Here is a 19,882-nt window from a genome sequence, read left to right as displayed (position 1 = left end):
GAAGGGATGAGACCAGTGGAGTATCTTAGATGGCCACTCACAAGCTTTTAAGACCCCAGACACTACTCACCAAGGTAGAATGTAGAGCATTGTCTTTATAAGCTGTGTCATGCGAGTTGAGCAGATGTTCCCTGAGACCATGGTCCCCAGAGCCCTTCGCCCAGCAATTCAGTCTCTCAGGGAGTTTGGATGTGTCTGTGGGGCTTCCATGACCTTTCCTAGTACAAGTTGTGCTGGTTTCTCCTGTATTGTGTACTGTCTCACCCTTCACCCAAGATACCACTTATCTATTATCTATTTAGTATAAGACATGTTTCCTTTTTATTTAAGATTGTTTTCTTCTGTTTGCATACACAGATATGTGCTGATTAGAAGGCTCACTTGTGCAGCGTGGAGGATAAAGACAGTGCCTTACAAAAATGGGATTTGGGAGTGACCTGAAGAATTCGCATGAAGCTGTGTTAAAATTGCAAGACTGGGAATTACGGTTATTGGAAACAGTAAAGAAATTTATGGCCCTGAGAATAAAAAGTGATAAAGAATATGCAACTAGTTTACAGAACCTTTGTAATCAAGTTGATAAGGAAAGTACTGTCCAAATGAATTATGTCAGCAATGTATCCAAGGTAAGAAGAAGAATTTCATCATTTGTTATGTATAGCATCATAATTGTGCTTAAAGTAAATAGATCATACTATTGAATGAACATACCAATGTCAGCATTCTAAGGCAGTGGTTCCAGATTCTTTCTGATTATCAGAATCTCATGGAGAAACTTAAAAATTACAGATTTTGGGGCATACCTCCTGAAGTTCTGATTTAGTGTTTGGTAGGGACTTTGAGATCTTTTTTCTTTCAAGCTGTCTAGGTTATTCTAATGATTAGTCAGATTTGGGAACCATTGTTAGAAATTTTATTTTGTTTTATTAACCTACCTGCTTTTGGTCCCATTAGCCCTCTCATTATAACCAACCTCCCTAAATCGTTCTGTGAGTCATTAGTATAGAGAATCAGGTGGAATATTTTAACATGCAGGTTTTCTTTGTTATCGTTTTATTTATTACTAAAACACTAGTCTGCGAATTAGTCACATTTAAAAAAAATCTATTCGATAAGCAGTATAGTTTCTTAACTGCAAGATTATTCTGTCATATAAAAAAGAGGGCCAGAGCTGCACTGTTAAATTGTTCTTTGAAGACGTTAAAGATGAAATATTAAATGCCTTAACAGTTCTTGAATATTTACTCCATTTATTTCCTTCGCCTTACTTAAATATTATGTTTCACCGTATTTATTCATGGTCAAGGAAAACTTTTTACTTTGGAAAGTTAAAAAAGTAGTATTTTTCTTTCACTTATGTGTCTTAGGATTTGAGTAAATTGTAGGAAAACCCTGTTTTCTATGGAGAATGTGTGCCTGTGTGGTGTGTATATATGATTAGGGAAGGATCTGTGATTTTCTTGAGTGCCCCTTAATGTCAGTATCTTTAACTTTCTTTTCCTGGACCAGTCAGATTCCCCAAAGAGGAATTCTCTGGTCTCTTGTTTGCATGTAGGGTTGCCAGATTTAGCAGCTAAAAATATATGATGACACCTAGTTAAATTTGAATTTGAGATAAACAACAAATAATTTTTTAGTGTATTCTGAAATTATTTGTTATTTATCTCAAATTCAAATTTAACTAGTTGTCCTGTGTTTTATCTGACAATTCTATCTGCAGATACAAACCTGCTGTTATACTATGGGAATAGATAAAATAGGAATAGGAAAGTAGGCTGGATGTCTTAAAAGTCATATTTTATTTAATTCTCTGATTTTTGGTAAGCTTCTTACTGTCCCTGAGGCCAAAGACTCTCTGGTTCATTTTGTCCTCCTATATTTTCTATTGCACTGGTAGAAGAATAGTTGCCTGTCTGTGGAGCCTGAAGAAGAAGAACTAGGGTTCTGTTTACTTCTTATATAGATTTTGAATCAATCTTCTTGTTTCAGAACTCTCTCCAGAGCTTTTCTGGAGTTGTCTGACTCATAAATTGGCCTTTTCTTCTTGACCTTCCCCTTTGCAGGCACTTATGTTTCAAATTTTCCTGATATGCTAATTACTTACCACTTACCTGCTTTTAATTTTCTTTAATTCTGTTAACATCTCTTATCTGTGGTTGTGAATTTATACTTTAAATTACTATATTGCATTTTTATTGGGATTTTTGGAAGGAATGAAGAATTAGCCATGAGTTTTCTTCACTCTTTAATGGAAATATACTCTATAAAGATGTAGTAAAAGGAATGAGTAATAAGATTAATAGGTAAGACGATTGGGATTTAGGAGATTAGGCCAGTTGAAGAGTCATCAGTATGGATACTGAAGCATTAAGTATTTTGGTGAAGGACAGAGGGAGACAAGTGCTAAAATAATTAAGGAAGGCAGGACTATATTTGGGATGGGGATGGGTGCTAGGGAAAGGTAATAAGAATTAGAGGGGGTGGTTTAAGTGACTGATGTTGCTTTCAAAAGAGGAAATGTTAAGAGGAAGCTGTTGAACAGTGGTTAGGAATGCAAAGGAAAACAAGGAATATGTCAGCTTTTTCTTTTAACGCTGAAAAAGAATAATTTATTCTACCTACAAGTAATATTCAGTTTATCAATTTTTTTTGTCTAGAGACTTGTGCTTTTGTTTCATCTAAAAGTCTTTGCCTGACTCAAAGTTACAAAGAGTTTCTCCTGTGTCTTCATCTTGAAGTTTTATAGTTTTAAGTTTACATTTAGGTCTCTGTTATGGATTGAATTGTGTCCCCCCAAAAGATACATTGAAGTCTTGACTCCAACTACCTGTGAGCATGACCTTATTTGAAAATAGAGTCTTTGAAGATGTTATCAGTTAACATAAGGTCCATACCAGGGTGGATCCTAATCCACTCTTAGTGGTATCCTTATAAAAGAGAAGAGACAGAGGGAAGATATCTTTGTGACAACAGAGTTATACTATAGCTGCAAACCAAGGAACACCTGGGGCTACCAGAGAGACAAGAAAGGGTCATCCTCTAGAGCCTTCAGAGGGAATATGGCCCAGCTCACACACTGAATTGGGACTATAAGTTGGGACAATCTTAGGGCTCACTTCCTTTGTTTTTATAGTCTCTCAGGGATCATTCTTGTTGCTGACTGATGTCCAATGCCTTGAGTGCTGTTGTTTCATATATTTTGTCCAGTTTTTTAGTTGTTTTAGTCAGGAGGGTAAATTGGCCCCTGTTTCTCCATCTTGACTGGAATCAAAAGTCTTTCAGCTAGTGATTTTTATGTCTCTGCTTAAAATTTTAAAATTTACATCAGGGTTGCAAGCATAAAACAAAGAACTCCCCAATGCCCTTCACTCAATCAGCTGGATTAACATTTTGCCATATTTGCTTTATGGGTCCCTTTTTCTCTATACATAATTATATATATATATTTTCCTGAATCATTTGCAGGTTGGTTGAAGATATATGCCCCTTTATCCCTAAATACTTAAGCATATATTTTCTAATAACATGTCCATAATATAATGATCAAATTTGGGTAATTTAACATTGCTACTTTGCTATTATCAAAAATATATTTAATATCCAGCTTTTGCCAGTTATTCCAATAATGTGTCTTTTGGCAAATATTTTGCGTTCCGATCCAGGATCCAGTCCACAATTGCTCATTGCATTTAGTTGTTGTGTCTCTTCAATTGCCTGTAACCTGTAACGGGTGTGAGAGATTGCACTCCGCGATTTGGAGATCTTTCTCTTAAATTATTGTGAACTTTGGTGATTCTGTCTTCAGTTCATCTTGAGGGTGTGGTTTTGTGTGATTTCATTTTTCTCTTCTTGTAGTTTTGAATTATTTTAGGAGGACATAATTGAGAGATGGAGACCTGGACAGCCATTTTGTCTTTAATTACCTGCACTCTGTGCCGCATTATTCTTTGAATACTTCTTTACTTCTTGGCATCATAAGATATTCCAGGCTCTTCTTGAGTGTTCCCTACTCCAGCCTGGAATAAACCACTTTCCCTAGGAATTCTGATTCCTTTTAGTGGAGAATTGTACTTAGAATATTTGGGCATTCAACTAATTTACTATGTATAGAATTTTAGGTTTCATAGTATTTTGCAATTACAAATAATACTGCAGTGAGTAACCTTGTGCAGATGATTTTCCTGTTGTTGTAGGTATCTTCAGGGTAAATTCCTGGAAATGGGATTTCTAGGTCAAAGTATAAATTATATGTAGTTTTCTTATATAGTGCCAGATTTTTTTTTCTCCCATTTTGCATATCTGCCAGGAATATATAGTGTGCCATTTCCACTTAATGTGAACAACAGAATGTGTTATCAAACTTTTGAAATTTTGTTAATCTGATAGGTAAGAGATGGTATCTTAGTGCGGGTTCAACTTGTATTCTTTGATTAGGAATGAAATTAAATATCTTTTCATAGATTTAACAATCATTTTATATCTTCAATTAGTGATTTTTTTTGAGGACTTACTTTATTGTGTGCTAAAGATGAATTTTGCTTTGTGTTTTCTTATTCATTTAAGCATTATGCCTGTCAGAATACAGTGGTATGGAAAATCCCATATCTTTTGGAATGGTACAGTGATACGGAAAATCTCATAATCCCCAGATAACATAAAATCTGCTTGAAGGGATGATGGGTTTACCTTTTAAACATTAAGTGAATTGAAATACTGGTATTGTTCCATATTCTATGAGGGAATTAAAAGTAATGAAAATGCTTTTTGATGAACCAGACTTACTATTTAATAATTACATAATACACATATAATGTAACTTGAACCTGTACAACTAGGGTTTTAACTATTTGTTCAATATATGTTTTTTGGGCAGTGATTCTCAAGTTTTTCTATAATGCTTGATTTGAAAACCTGAATTGGTTCCAGTGCAATTGGTATATCAAGAAACACTTTGAGCATAACATGCATTTTGTATTGCTTGTGCGTGATTTTGTTTGTGAGAGGCACTAGGTGAATGCCAAAAACTGTACCTAGCTGAATAGAGTTGCGTAGGAATTCACACAGATACACATATGCTTCAAACATTTAGCAGCTACTTCTCTTTGCCTTTTGTGTTATGAGCCAGCTCATCCACCTGTGATATTGCAGCTTTCTGTCCAATTTCAGATAATTCTGAATCTAAATAGCAGATAATTTCAGATACAGAGCTATAAGCTGCAGCCCTTCTGACACTTACTTTGACAAGCAACCTTTAGTGCTTTGTCAAGTAAAGTGCTGTATTTATTATATCACTTATGTATTTCTTAACAATATATGTAAAACTGTACTACATTTTTATTAGGTTCCTATCTGGTTTTTTATGTGTCACTGATGAGTTTTTTGTAGTGCTGTATGTATAACAGATTTTTCTAAAAGCTCTGTGGTTTGTATTATATGATTTTACACAAAGTGGTCATTATTAGGAACATAAATGTTGTGTTACAGCAGAACTGCTGTGTGTTAGAATTATCTGGGTAATGATGCCTGGGCCCAATTCAAAATCTACTAAATCAGAATCTCTGGCTATAGGACTCAAGAATTGCTATTTTAAAAAGGCTTTTCAGGTGATTCTTATTGCACCTAGGGAAACTAGGAAGCTTTTGAGGAAAATGCAGAAAACCAAAAAACCCAAACTCGTTGCTGTCAAATCGATTCTGACTCATAGCGACCCTATAGGACAGAGGAGAACTGCCCCATAGGGTTTCCAAGGCTGTAATCTTCACAGAAGCAGACTGCCACATCTTTCTTGCTTGGAGCTGCTGGTGTTTGAACCATGGACCTTTTGGTTAGCAGTGAGTGCTTAACCACTGTGCCACCAGAGCTCTGAAATGCAGAAATAGAGACTCTTATGAATGGGAAATACAAGAGGTTTCCTTTGCAGTTGCATGAATCTTTGAAAATGTTGGCTTTAGGGAAGTTTAACGAGCTATCTTCTGGATTTTTATATCCCATAAGGATTCATAGATTCCAAAGCATTTTTCTTACATAATAGGCAGACTGTGAATAACAACTTTCGTTTCAGAGAACCATTTATTTTGAGTCTTGTATGGTGCAGAAATCCCCATTGCCGTTGAGTCGATTCTGACTCATTGCAACCCTATTGGACAGAGTAGAACTGCCACTAGGGTTTGCAGTTAGGCGGCGCAGTGTTAAGAGGTTAACTGCTAACAAAAAGGTTGGCGGTCCAAATCCACCAGCCGCTCTTTCGAAACCCTATGGGGCAGTCTTACTGTGTTCTGTAGGGTCACTATGTGTCGGAATCGACTCAAGGGCAATGAGTTTGGTTTTTTTTGGTTGTGGTGCAGAAACTGCATTCTTCATGGAACTTTTATACTGCATTTTTAACAAAACAACCAAAAGAAAGAAACTAAGTAGTTGGAAGATACAGTCTGCAGTTAAAAGCTATTTATGACAACTATTATTTAGGTATTTTTCAAGCTTGAGTCATCTTGTTGATTATTTTCAATGCTTTACTGTAATTATAGCTCCAGTAGTAGTTTGCTGTTTGACTCAGTGTCCTAGAATAAATACTTTTTGGTATGATGAACTCAAAACATGTAAATTGCTACCTGTTTATGGAGTACTGATTTACCTCACCACACATATATTAGTTCAAAAGTGGAAGGCAAGAAAGGACATGATGTGTGCTTTTAAAGGACATAATTTTTCTCCCTATGTTCTTTTCTCTTTCAAAAATTGAGTACAGTGTTTACTTTCCTTATAGCATGTATTCATCCTGCTATAACTGGTACTATTTACCTCTATTGACTTCCTAAGAGTAAAATAGGCATTTTAGGACTTACATTAATGATTTTAGAAACCTGGGATGCTATTTAGTGTATGTAACTGATTGATTTTTTTGGGGGTGGGGAAGGGAAGAATAAAAATTCTGTAAATTGAATCATTATTTCCCTTTTTATTATGAAATAAGAGATGCACTTATTTCCAGGAACCATTTCATTTGTAGGCACAAAACAACAACAACAACAAAAATCACTTTTAGGTATTCAGAAAATTTTTTAAAATCATACTTTCCAGGTAAAAGTATTTTTATGGTATAATATTAATATTATTCACTATACTACTCAGAATTCTGGAGACTGTTCTAAATCTTAAAAATCTCAGATCAGTAATTTTGTTTCCTTGGGTTGTAGGAAGATGTATACTATCTGCGTCATTGTCTTAAAAGTGGTATTATTTCTAATTATCCAGTGTGATATTGACGTTGATTAGAAAAAATGATGATGGTGACTTGTTTCTTATTCTTCTGCTTAGGGTAATTCAAATGTTGGATCATTATTATAGTTAAAAACCCAATTACAGTGAGAGGGCTCTTTCATTTTCTTCTCCATTGCTTCTAAGTGAGCATGTTGTATCAAGAATGACTCACTAATCTTTGCCTAGAAGGACTTCTTCACTTTACATGTTACTCAAGCTACAAAAGTAGGTGGCCTAATGGGAGCAAATAACCTTATCCCTATCGCTAAGAGTGAAGTTAATGATAAGTACCAAGTACAGATTAATTAAAGATTACTCTGTAATTTGTAACCAGTGTATAAAGTACTCTCATCAGTTTAGCTTAAATAATTATTCTCAAATGTCCTATAGATGTAAGGGACTTTAGATTTCCATACTTTTTTCTGAATATCTGCCTAAAAGCTGTAGTGGAATTTCATTCATAACCAGTTTGGAAGAGAGTGTCTACAGGTCTTTATTAACTAACTGTATTATTATTCCTGTTACTCCTTGCTAGTTAATTGTTGCACATCCAGAATTTCCAATTGATTAATTCATTAATTTTCTATCCTCCAAATATCCTAGTATGTGCCAGGTCTAGCAAAATTAAGAGGTAGATTGGGTTTGAATTCAAACTCTTCCATTTATTAGCTGTGTGATTTTGGACAGATTATTTAATTTCTCTGGCAATCAGTTTCCACATCTATAAGATGAAGATATTTACCTCACTTAGTATTTATATAGACAAATGAGCACCTCTATCACTGCATCTGTTTGTTGAAACATCTCAATTGGTATTCCATCAATTCCCAGAGCCTTGTTTTTTGCGAGTGCCTTCTGTGTATCTTGGACTTCTTCCTTCAGTACCATCAGTTCTTGATCATATGCTACCTCCTAAAATGGTTGAACATCAACCAGTTCTTTTTAGTACAGTTACTCTGTATATTCCTTCCATCTCCTTTTGATGCTTCCTGTGTCATTCAGTATTTTGCCCACAGAATCCTTCAGTATTACAACTCGAGGCTTGAATTTTTTTTTGCTTCTTTCAGCTTGAGAAATGCCGAGCGTGTTCTTTCCTTTTGGTTTTCTAACTCCAAGTCTTTGCACAATTCATTACAATACTTTAGTTTGTCTTCTTGAGCTGCCCTTTGACATCTTCTGGCCAACTGACTGAAATACATCCCTGTTTGTGCCCATTCCAAAGAAAGATGATCCAGCAGAATGCAGAAATTATTAAACTATCATTAACATCACAAGCAAAACAAGATGATACTGTGTGGTTTAAAATCAGGAGAGGCATGGGTCGGGGTTGTGTCCTTTCACCATACTTATTCAGTCTATATACTGGACTATATGAAGAAGAATGAGGCATCAGGATTGGAGGAAGGCTCATATAAATCTGTGAGTGTCTGTATATATATATATAGATTTACATCGAGGAAACAGCTCACGCGATTGTAGAGGCTAGAACATCCCAAGTCGGTGGATCAGGGTAGAGGCCTCTCCCAATTCACGCAGCTGCAGAAGCTGGCAAGCCCAAGATTGGCAGGTCGGAGAGCAGGGCTCCCGCTTACAGGCTGTGAAGGTCAACGAATTCCAAGATCGGCATGCAAGACTGTAAGGTTTCTCCTAATTCACATAGCTGCAGGGGCTGGCGAACCCAAAATCAGCAAGTCAGAGAGCAAGAGGTAGCCGTGGGATCCAGAGTGAGCAAAAAGCTGGAACGTCTGCTTATATTCAGATACAGGCCACACCCCCAGGGAAACTCCCTTTCCACTGATTGACTACTTACAGCATATTCAGTCATGGGAGTGATCACATATAAACATGAGAATCATGGCCCAGCCAAGTTGACACACAGTCTTAACCATCACAGATGTGTTATCAGGAGGGACAAGTCCCTGGAGCAGGACATCATGCTTGGTAAAGTAGAGGGTAAGGGAAAAAGAGAAAGACCCTTAATGAGATGGATTGACCTGGTAGCTGCAACAATGGGCTCAAACATAGCAACGATCGTGAGGATGGCACAGGACCAGGCAGTATTTTGTTCTGTTGTACATAGGGTCACTATGTTTGGGAACCAACTTGATGGCACTTAACAACAACAGCAACATCTTTCAATATACTGTTCTTCCTCAAAAGAACAAGAAGGGTAGCTTAAGGCGAAGAGGAACAAAAGCAATTGAGGGACACTAAGAAGCTGAAGAAGTACTGGGAAAGAAAAAATAATGTAGCCTTATTCTTGACCTGGTTTGTGTTTAGATATTCAGAGTTATTCTTTCTAATAGCAATGGTAATATCCTGGTAGTCATATGGTTTCCAGAAATGGCTTTCTTTCTTCTGGGATTGGACAGTAACTGAGCCAATGCAGGATATTTGGTACCAGTTTTTAGAACGCAGCTATTGCATTTGAGTATGCTAATTTCATATAAAAATTTATTTATTTATTGTTAACAGTATATTTTTGTTCAGGATTAATTTTGGTTATTATGTTAGTGTTTGATAATACGAGAATTTATAATGTTTGAAATAACAGTAGCTTAAAAGTTTCAGCCTTCCTTTCCATTGTTAGGATAACTTTATTTAATGAAATAGAGAAGGTGAAATTCCTCTGACATTGAAGACCATACCTAACTCAGATGATCCATCTCCTGCTGACTTCACTAATATCTTCAGTTCTTTGGTTCTTTAAAAAGCTTTATCAGTTGAACACATACCTGCAGTTCTAAATATAATGACATAAACTATGCAGTAAGGGAAACTAGTCAATTTCTGCTGTACTTACAGAAGAAGAAATTTTAAAGGCCATAAGAAAAATTCAGATACCCAGGAATTCATCTCAATGAGTTATACAATTGATGAGGTTTCATATATGTAACCAGCTTATGAAAATTATTATATTATCATTGCAGAATATTTAGTAGTCCCTGGGTTGTACAGACGGTTAAGTATTAGACTACTAGCCAAAAGGCTGGAAGTTTGAATCCATCCAGAGGTGCCTCGGAAGACAGGCCTGGTAATCTGCTTCTGAAAGGTCATAGCCTTGAAAACCCTATGGAGCTCTTCTACTCTGCACAAATGAGGTTGCCATGAATTGGAATCGACTTGATGGCAACTAACGACGACAAAATATAGGCATGTCCCAAGTCAGTCTGACTCGGTTATGATACTGATAGTGTGGTTTTCTTCATGTTTTTTGTGCTTGGGGTTCATTCATCTGCTTGGATCTGTGGGTTTTTAATTTTCCTCAAATTTGGAAAATTTTTGGCCATTATTTCTTCAAATACTTTTGCTCTTTTCCTTTCTCTGTCCTTCAGGGTTTCCAAGTACACATGTATTGGATCTCTAGAAGTTTTGCATGGCTCAGTGATGCCCACCCCCCTTTTTGGTTCTTTTTATTCTGTTTCATTTTGCATAGCTTATATTGCTATGTGTTCTTGAGCTTTGTTCTGGGTTTTAGTTAAGTTAATTGGAAACAGGTTGATCCTTTTGAGTCTTGCTTTTAGTATTATTTAGGCAGGACCAGAGCAGTGTTAACTCTAGGGCTAATTATTCCCCACTACCAAAGCAAGACCTTCCTGATAACTCTACCCAATGCCCTGTAAATTATGAGTTTTTCCATGCGGCTGGAGGGAATAGGCACTATTTCCCGTCCTGTGTGAGCGCCAGATACTGCTATTTGTAACCCTTTTAGTTGGTTCTTGCTCCAGCCTCTGGTATTTTCCTCACATGCATGCACTGATCAGGACTCTGCTGAGTACTAGAGACCTGCTGCAGATCTCTAGGCTTCTTTCTCTGTGCACCTTTTTCCTCTCTAGTAGTCTTTCCTATGAACTCTCAGCTTTGTCTCCTCAACTCTGGGATTCTGCTGGGCTTTGGCTCAGTTTCTTTCTCTCTGTGCCACAGCCTCTCAAAGTAGTCAATCAGAGCAATTGGGGGGCTTGCCTTGTTTGTTTTCCTTTTCTCAGTCATTGCTGTTCTCCATTGCTTGTATCTGTGTTACCTGATTCAAAGGATTTGAAGTTATTCAACAGTAAAAATATTTGAGCTTTCTGAAAAGACCTAAAATCGAGGAACCTTAAATTAAAGAAACGAATCTGAAAAAGCCACATACTATATAATTCCAACCATATGGCATTCTGAAGAAGGCAAAACTATAGAGACAGTGAAAAGATCATGGTGCCAGGGATTCAGGTGGTGGGGGAGAGATTAGTAAGTTTAGTACAGATCATTTTTAGTGCAGTAAAATTATCTGTATGGTACTGTAGTGGTGGACACATGACACCATGCATTTATTAAGTTAGCAAGGGAGCCTGGGATTTACAGTTTGCAGAAATCAAGTCCCTTCAGGTAAAGGGCTGAGAATGTATCTGTGAGCAAACAGTCAAATAATCTATCTGCGCATTATCTCTTGAAGTATCAATTCTGATAATTTTTATTTCTCTTAAAAAATGAACATCCATTTCATTCTTTCAGATTTTTCTCTCGAAGGTCTTGTAATTTATTCTTAATCTATGGTGATTTTTCCTTTCTTAGACCTAATTTTTGATACTTTATTTTCTGTAGTCAAGTCAGTTCTCCTTTTTAATATTGTCGTTGTTGTCCTTAGGTGCCCTGGAGTCAGTTCTGACTCATAGTGACCCTGTGTACAAGAGAATGAAACACTTCTTATTCCGTCTTCATTATTCATTGTCCGACTTTCTCATGCATATGAGATGATTGAAATTGCCAAGGCTTGGGTCAGGCACACCTTAATTCTTAAAGTGACATCTTTGCTTTTTAACTCTTTAAAAAGGTCTTTTGCAGCAGATTTGCCCAATGCAATACATCTTTTGATTTCTTGACTGTTGCTTTTAATATTACCAACAATTCTTTTTTAAATTTTTTTAAAATTCATAAGTATCTTTTAAGTTTTTCTTTTTAATTCTTTCCTTTGTTTTACTTTGTTTGAGTGTTTAATAAATTGGTTCTTTTTTCTTATTTATAAATAGAAGTGTAAAAGTTTGTGAATTTTTCTTCAAGCAGATTGAGCTGTATTCTGTAGATTTTGATATACAGAATTCAGTTAATTTTATTTTCCAGATCTTCTGTTAGTTTAAAAAAACTTTATTTTTTGGCCTATAAGTTATTTAGGGATGATAAGAATTTTTTTCTCTTAAATTCTGTTAATGATTTTTTTCTTCAATTGTGAGGGGCTAGCTAGAGAATACGAAACCACGGTGGCATAGTGGTTAAGAGCTATGGCTGCTAACCAAAAAGATCGGCAGTTCGAATCCACCAGCCACTCCTTGGAAACCCTGTAGGGCAGTTGTACTCTATCCTATAGGGCCGCTCTGAGTTGGAATTGACTCGATGGTAATGGGTTTTTGGTTTATAGATGATAGAGTTTTATGTATAATGATAGGTCAAACATTTATTATTAAATTATTTATTTAAATATTCTATATTATTAGTTTTTCTGGCACAGGCAGAGATTTAATTCTTCTGCTAGGTTTGGAATTCTCATTGCATTTTCAATTATTTTTGCTTTTTGTATTTTGATGTACTGTTTTCTGGAACATATGATTCATGATAGTTGTATCTTCATTGTGGTTGATATTCTTTTGTGTCATAATGTACCCCTTTTGTTTTATATTTTTTATCATTTGAACATATCATTTGAATGTGATGACTGTTGGATCTTTTGTTTATATTTTTCTGGGTAGCCTTTACATATATGTATAGGTTATAGTTATTTTACTTCTCTTTCTTAGTTATCGAATATAGTGAAGTGTTTTGCCACTTTGATTCGATAGTTTTCCTTTCCATAGATGTTCATACCACTTTCATATACTGTTTAACCTATGTTTAGTGCCATTTTTATTTTGTAACTTATTTTCAATTATTAATCCTTCTTTGTTTCTTTTTTTCTTTTTCTTTATGGACAGCATTTTTTTTACTTTTCTTTTTTTATTGTTGTAAAAATTATGACATTTGTGAATTTAAAATTTTTCACGTGTACAATTCAGTGACATCAATTACATTAATCATGTTGTGCAACCATCACCAAAGCCACTGCCAAATTTCCATCACCGTAAATAATGAATCTGCTTTCCTCCGCCCCTCCTGCCCCCACCCCAGTACAGTGTTTACTTTTATTAAAAATCACTTCTGATAATTCAGAAGATGTATATAGTCTGCTTTTTAGATAAATATTCATTATTTTAATTTTTGAAATTTGACCTGTATTTCTTGATTTAAACTTTATAACTTAAGTTCTCTATTGACTCTTCAATTTGAAAGATTAGAAAATGAACAAACTTATGCTTCTTCCTGTCAATCGCTCAGTCTTGATTTTTGTTGTAGTCAATGACAGTTAAACTATTACTTTTGTACTTTGTAGCTTTTCTTTCAAGAGTTATGCTATATATATTCTATTTTATAAACTTAACCACAGTGGTTTTTTAAATTGTGCTCTTGTTTTTTGCCTATGATTATATTTTTTGAAATTAAACTTCAAATATATTTACTTTTTAATATTTCTAAACTTGACTATTGTTTTCAGCATCAGTGACTCTGACTACTGGTAATATCCCGTTACCCAGTCACTGCCTTTGAGTCAGTTCAGACTCATAGCGACCCCATAGGATTTCCAAGCCTGTAAATCTCTACGGAAGCAGACTGCCACGCCTTTCTCCCTTGGAGCCACTGGTAGTTTCAAACTGCTGACCTTTCAGTTGTCAGTCGATTGCTGTAACCACTGCACCACCATGAGGAATATTTATTAACAAGCAGAATTCTGAATAATAGAGAAATCTGAAAGTTATCTTCCACAAAAATATCCTAATGAGCAAATAAAGCCCTTCATTGCTATGCTGTATTAAAGAGCCATATCTGCAAAGTGCCATATCAGTTTTATTGCAAATGTTGAAATGTTAAGTACATCTTTACTTTTGTTTGTTACATTATCAAGCATCTGTTAACATTTTACTCTTCTGTCTTTATAAGAAATATTCGAGCCACCCGTCTAATTCAAGTACTACACTTCTCAATCTTGCCTACTCTCACCGTTCCTTTTAGGTCAGTGCTTTGTATTGCCATGTGTGCTGCTTTGATCCCTCTGTTGTTTTATCAGTTGGGGACAGACCTGCTTATTTTTCCTTCCCATCAGTGGGCATTGCTACCATGCTATCTAATTCCGGGTTAAAACATTTTTTTTTTTTTTGCCTTTTTATTACATACATTCAGTTCATGGCTTTTTCCTTCCTTCTCTCTGTCCCTCCATCCCTCCATTCCTCCCTCCCTCTCTCCCTCTCTTCCTCCCTTCATCCTTCCCTCCTTCCCATGAATATTTGTTATCTACTATGGAGCAGTCTTACTCTGCACGCATGAGGTGGCCATGAATTAGAATCACCTGGATGGCAACCAACAGCAACATCATATCTTAGACATAGTGGTAAATACCTGAAATAGTGAACAAAGGAACATGATACTTCTAGTGGAAGTAGTTGGGGAAATATACAAAAAAACCAAAGTATACATACGGATAAATAGTTCTGTTACATACTAAGAAGGTAATAAACAATAAAAGAGAGAATGGCGCAGGCGGTTTGCGATAGGCTGCTAACTTAAAGATTGGTGGTTCAAACCCACCCAGCGACTCCGTGGAAGAAAGTCCCGGTGAACTGCTTCCATAAAGATTATAGCCAAGAAAACCCTAGAAAGCAGTTCTACTCTGTAACATAAGAGGTTGCCACAAGTCAGAGGCCGACTTAATGGTAGCTAACGGCAATAACAGACTTACATTAGATTTAGCTTATTCCTAAAGGAAAAGATGGATCTTGCTATGTGAAGGAGAGAAAGAGCATCTGGAAAGAGGGAGAGCTTGGTGTGTTCAGGGAACAGAAGAAAGAACAATGTACCTAGAATTTATTTTGCTAGTTAGAAAGTGTTAAAATATGAAGCTGGAAGGATAAACATAGGACAGAAAGTGAGACACATTATGAGTCTTAGAAAGAAGTTTAGATTTATTTTAAATGCAAAGTAGAGCCAGTGTAGGGTTTTAAGCAGGAAAATGACATTATAATCTCTTTTGCTACCTTAAGGGGAATGGATTTGAGAGGAGTAGGAGTAGGAGAAAGGACACTAATTAGAAGGTGGTGTAATAATCTAAGCCTGAGATAATCATGGTCACAAAAAGGGGTGACAGTGGAGATGGAAAGAAGAAGATAGACTTGTAATATATTTTGGAGATTGACTCATGAAGACTTGCTGATGGATTGTGGGCAGAGGTCTCCAGAGCTTCAAAGGAGCTGGGAGCAGTAAGGGGGAATGTTTGTTAGCAGCATTTGGCAGGGGGGTTTGAGAGTGGCATAAAGACAGGTTTTTGTTAAAGCTAGGAGATAAATGCAAAGTTCTGATAAGAGGTATAATGAGTTTTCTAATCATAGAGCAAGAATTCTTAAGAGTAGAGGATTCTTTAGGAAGGGGCCTGAGTCAGATTAGGAGATATTTAGAGCAGTGTGGGGTTGGTAGTCGGGGTGGTAATACATGCTTAGGAAAGTTTGGACGTCTTACAGTGACTACAGTGAACAAGGCTATTAGACAGCCTGGGATGTTCCCGGTGGGAGGAGGAGGGCAATCTGACCTTGTTCTGTGGTCTTTAATGTTAGCTTCTGAGAAGGCTTCTCCCCTAGACTACAAGGACTCCTACATAGAATTGCAAAAATTTATTGCTACAAAGCATTTAGAGAATATTTATTTTTTAAAGATAGGGCAAGAACACTGACTTCTCTCCCTTTGTGTGTGTGTTGGTTTGCTTTTTTTTTTTTTTTTTTTTGTACCCATAACCTTCTGCACATTCCATAGAACTTTTTCTTCCAACATTGTATTTTTTAGAGAGAAAACAGGGTGAAAAAGGCAAAGCTCCTTGAGTTATTATGGCCATTTAGTTCGTGTTTTTAATCCATGTTTATATAGTTTTTTTATTGTTTGCATGTTTGTTAAATTTTAGATTTTAAAGGAAGTACTACTTTAATTTTAAATTGCTTTGTGGTGTCAAGAGCATATTAACCCTTTTTATAATTTGAAAGTAAATATGATGAGTTCATAAATCACATTTATTCTATGTTCATCATAGAATTCCAGAACTAAAAATGACCCTCCTCCCTCCAACAAATGTTTTCAAAAGCTTTTTTTTTTTTTAAAAAAAAATATATATATTGCAGTGTATCAAAAAGAAGATTACTAAGTTAGACCCTGGTGAGTGCTGACTAGGACTAAGAATGTGCTTCCTTTTGGCTATAATTTTGACTTAGATGCTTATTAAATGTTGATTTAGATTATGTTGGATTATAACAGGAAGAGAATAATTATGTTCATCCACAGATCAAAGTAATAGAGTAGAAATTATTCATGTAAATATCTGAAACCATGCCTTGTCCGTTTTTTGTATTTTTTACATGGACCATCCCTTACCATGGTAGGTTCCAATAATTGTTTCTGAATAGACTTTTGAAGACCTATATTGAAGAATATTTCTCTGGTACTTTTTTCAGTATTTATAGTTAGGAAGTCTAACTAATAACAAAGGATTTAATCTTCAGCAATCTCCATATGTCCACTTGTTCCAAACCTGCCAGTATGTGTCTTTGCTATTGAGGCAATGTGTTGTGCCCCTCAGGTGTGTTGTATTGGAAAAACTATTGTGAACCAACGGTATTTATTAATAATTAAGGAGGACTATAGATAGAAATCCAGAGACTACCACCATTTAAGACATAGGCAGCAAAAGAAGAACAGGCACCAAAGATTGAGAAGGAAATTTAAGAAAACTAGGAAGACAAGATTGGAAGCTCTGCAAACTCACTTCTGGAAGAAGGCAGCCAGCAGGGTTAGATGCCACAGAGAAGCAGATTAGATGAAAACGTCTGTTGCATTTGATCATTGGAAAGTTTGTGACCTTACTGGGGAATTAGAATGGTTTGGGCAGAAACAGTATTTCAGTATTTTAAAAAATGAGTGAGAAGTGATAAAATGAGGTCTTTCAGACTCCATTCAAATGTGGACTCTCAGAAGAGTCCTATATCCCTTAATCCCTTTCCTAGTATTCTTTTTTTTAAAAAATTAAAAAAAAAAAATCCTTTCCTGGTATTCTTGATAATGTCTGATTACTGAATTTTGAAGCACTTGTACTTGAATTTGAAGATATTAAATGTGAACCATTCACATCCCATTGCACAATTGCCAGGAACCTACCATTTTTATGTTAAGCAATAATTTATATAAAACTAAATATTTAAAGTTCTTGAACATGTAAAGCATAGCTAAATGGACATCTCTAATACAAATGCTAATTTTCTTTATCTTTTTTTTTTTTTTTAAGTCTTGGCTACTTATGATTCAGCAAACAGAACAACTTAGTAGGATAATGAAGACACATGCAGAGGACCTAAACTCTGGACCATTGCACAGGCTTACCATGATGATCAAAGACAAGCAACAGGTGAAGAAAAGTTATATAGGTATTCATCAGCAGATAGAGGCAGAGATGATCAAGGTTTGTCTTTTCATTCTGGAATTCTTGTTTTTTAAATTTGCTGAAATATTTCATACTGTTTGATTCTTTGAAATTGTTTACTGATCATTTCTTGACAAGAAATAGATTTTGGTGTCGTTAGTATTTTCTTATTTTATTGAACATAAAACATTATTGATTATAAGATATTCTATTACTTTATGTACCCCTAAGGAAAAGAAAATACTTTCAATTAAACTATGATACAAAGCTTTCTTATCACTTAGTGTTTTTATTTTTTGCTTACTGAAGTAGTTTTTTAAGGCTTTAAAAAAATTAATTTGTATCATGTGACATCCTGTGCATACATAATAAAGAAAATATAGGAAAAATAAATTAGTTAAGGTATTCCTAAATTTTCTTCACATTCAGAGTTCATCTCTTCTGGATAACGTTTTAAAACTTTTTTTATTTGGAAATTTGCAAATCTACAGAAGTAGAGAGAACAGTAAAATAAACTCCCATCTACCCATTACTCAGTGTTTTTTTTTATTTTCACTTTCACCAGCTTTTTCTGCTACACTAGGCTAGTTTAAAGAAAATTCCCTATATTATTTCCTTAAGTATTTTAGTATGTATTGCTAAAATAAGAACACTTCTAAAAATATGTAACTTTATTATCAGTATTCTACCTAAAATTAACAATTCCTTATGTGATTAAATCTTCTGTGTTCAGTAATTGTTGTTTAAATGTTTTTTTTTTTTTTTTTACAGTTGGTTTGTTTGAATCAGGATTCAAAGGTCCTCATGTTACATTCGAATAATGAGTCTCTTAATCTATGGAGTTCTCCTTTTTTTTCCCCCTCACCACTTATTTTTAGAAGAAACCGGATCATTTGCTCTCTAAAATTGAATTTTTCTTATTTTATATTTTTCTGTTAGCTTCTTTTTCATATCGGGAGGTATACAATGTCTGCTTGTTTATCTTTTGGTGATGTTAAAATTGATTAATAGGTTCCAGGGTTTTCAGCCTGATGAATTTATTAAAAAAGTTTTCCCAATCAGTATTTTACCTGATAGTTTTAAAAACTAGTGATGTTCATTACTTAGATCCATTATTTTATTGGCTGTTACAAGATGGTGATATTTTACTTCTATCATTATTAATGCAATTGTTAGCTGGAATTCTTCTAGAAAGAAGAAATTTCTTCTATCAACTTTTTGGTTACCCTGATATATGATTCATTTAGGACATGCAAGATAAATGCTTACTGTTTTCAATTTATTTGCCAGTTTTTAGAAATTCAGAATGGAAAATTTGCCAGTTTGCAGTTAATTTGCCTGAATTTCAAAATGAATTGATTCTGTAGCAATTTCAAAAGTATTTTTCTTTTTGAGGCATATGCTTTGAACGCGTTTATATCATAGCTGTTGATATTTTTGCTTTTTTAACACATTGTCGTCCTCTCTGACATTAAGAAGACTGGTGATGCAGCAGTTCTTAAAAGAGGGCTCCACTGTTATTTCTGGGATTTTCTTCTATATTGCCAGTGCCCCTTTTGCAAGTTTTCAGTGCTGTAGCTTTCTTAGTCTTCACAGAAGGTATAATAGAAGGTTTTCAGACAACAACTAAGACTCATATTTTTTCTTAAAATGCTATTTATGTAGCTTGTTGACTACCTTGTCAAGGGGCTGCATTTGTGTAGTCATTCCAAAGAAGTAACAGCTGAGTTCACACGTGCATGCAGTTACCACTGTCGTGACTGCTGCCTGGCCAGTGATGATTGTAAGAGGCATCCTCTTATCAGAGATGTTAAAATGTAAAAAAAAAAAAAAAAGCATTTTAGAATTGATGAAATCAGCCATGTCACTAGGGTGGTGTGAACCACACCAGGTGACACTTCGGGGGTGGGGGGTGACACCAAAATGACTGTCTATAAAATTTCTGTGCAGTGTTTCAGCAGAAATTTATTATTTTTTTATAAAAATATCCCTGTAGTTAGTTGTAGTAACAAAAACCTTTTTTTGTAAGCCCAGATATCATGTATCTGTATACCTACAAGGCTAAAACTCTATACTAATTTATTTTTTGAACCTTCTAATGTGCTCCAA

At 35.2% G+C, this 19,882-nt stretch overlaps 1 protein-coding gene across 16 annotated transcripts in view; it reads left to right on the top strand.

The window, feature by feature from the left end:
- Nucleotides 1-19,882, top strand: part of FER (FER tyrosine kinase) — a 492,503-nt gene that overhangs the window by 81,312 nt on the left and 391,309 nt on the right. For 15 of the 16 annotated variants that reach the window (XM_023731992.1, XM_023731996.1, XM_023731995.1 and 12 more), the window contains 2 exons: nt 358-626; nt 17,639-17,812. In XM_023731992.1, coding sequence (XP_023587760.1) covers nt 420-626; nt 17,639-17,812 — 381 coding nt within the window. In that variant the 5' untranslated portion in view covers nt 358-419. The remainder of the gene's footprint in view (nt 1-357; nt 627-17,638; nt 17,813-19,882) is intronic. The other variant, XM_023731994.1, reaches the window with a different exon arrangement.

The sequence above is a fragment of the Trichechus manatus genome, unplaced genomic scaffold (assembly GCF_000243295.1).
Source record: "Trichechus manatus latirostris isolate Lorelei unplaced genomic scaffold, TriManLat1.0 scaffold00047, whole genome shotgun sequence".
Taxonomy (NCBI): Eukaryota; Metazoa; Chordata; class Mammalia; order Sirenia; family Trichechidae; genus Trichechus; species Trichechus manatus.
This window is presented reverse-complemented; position numbering and strand designations above follow the sequence as displayed.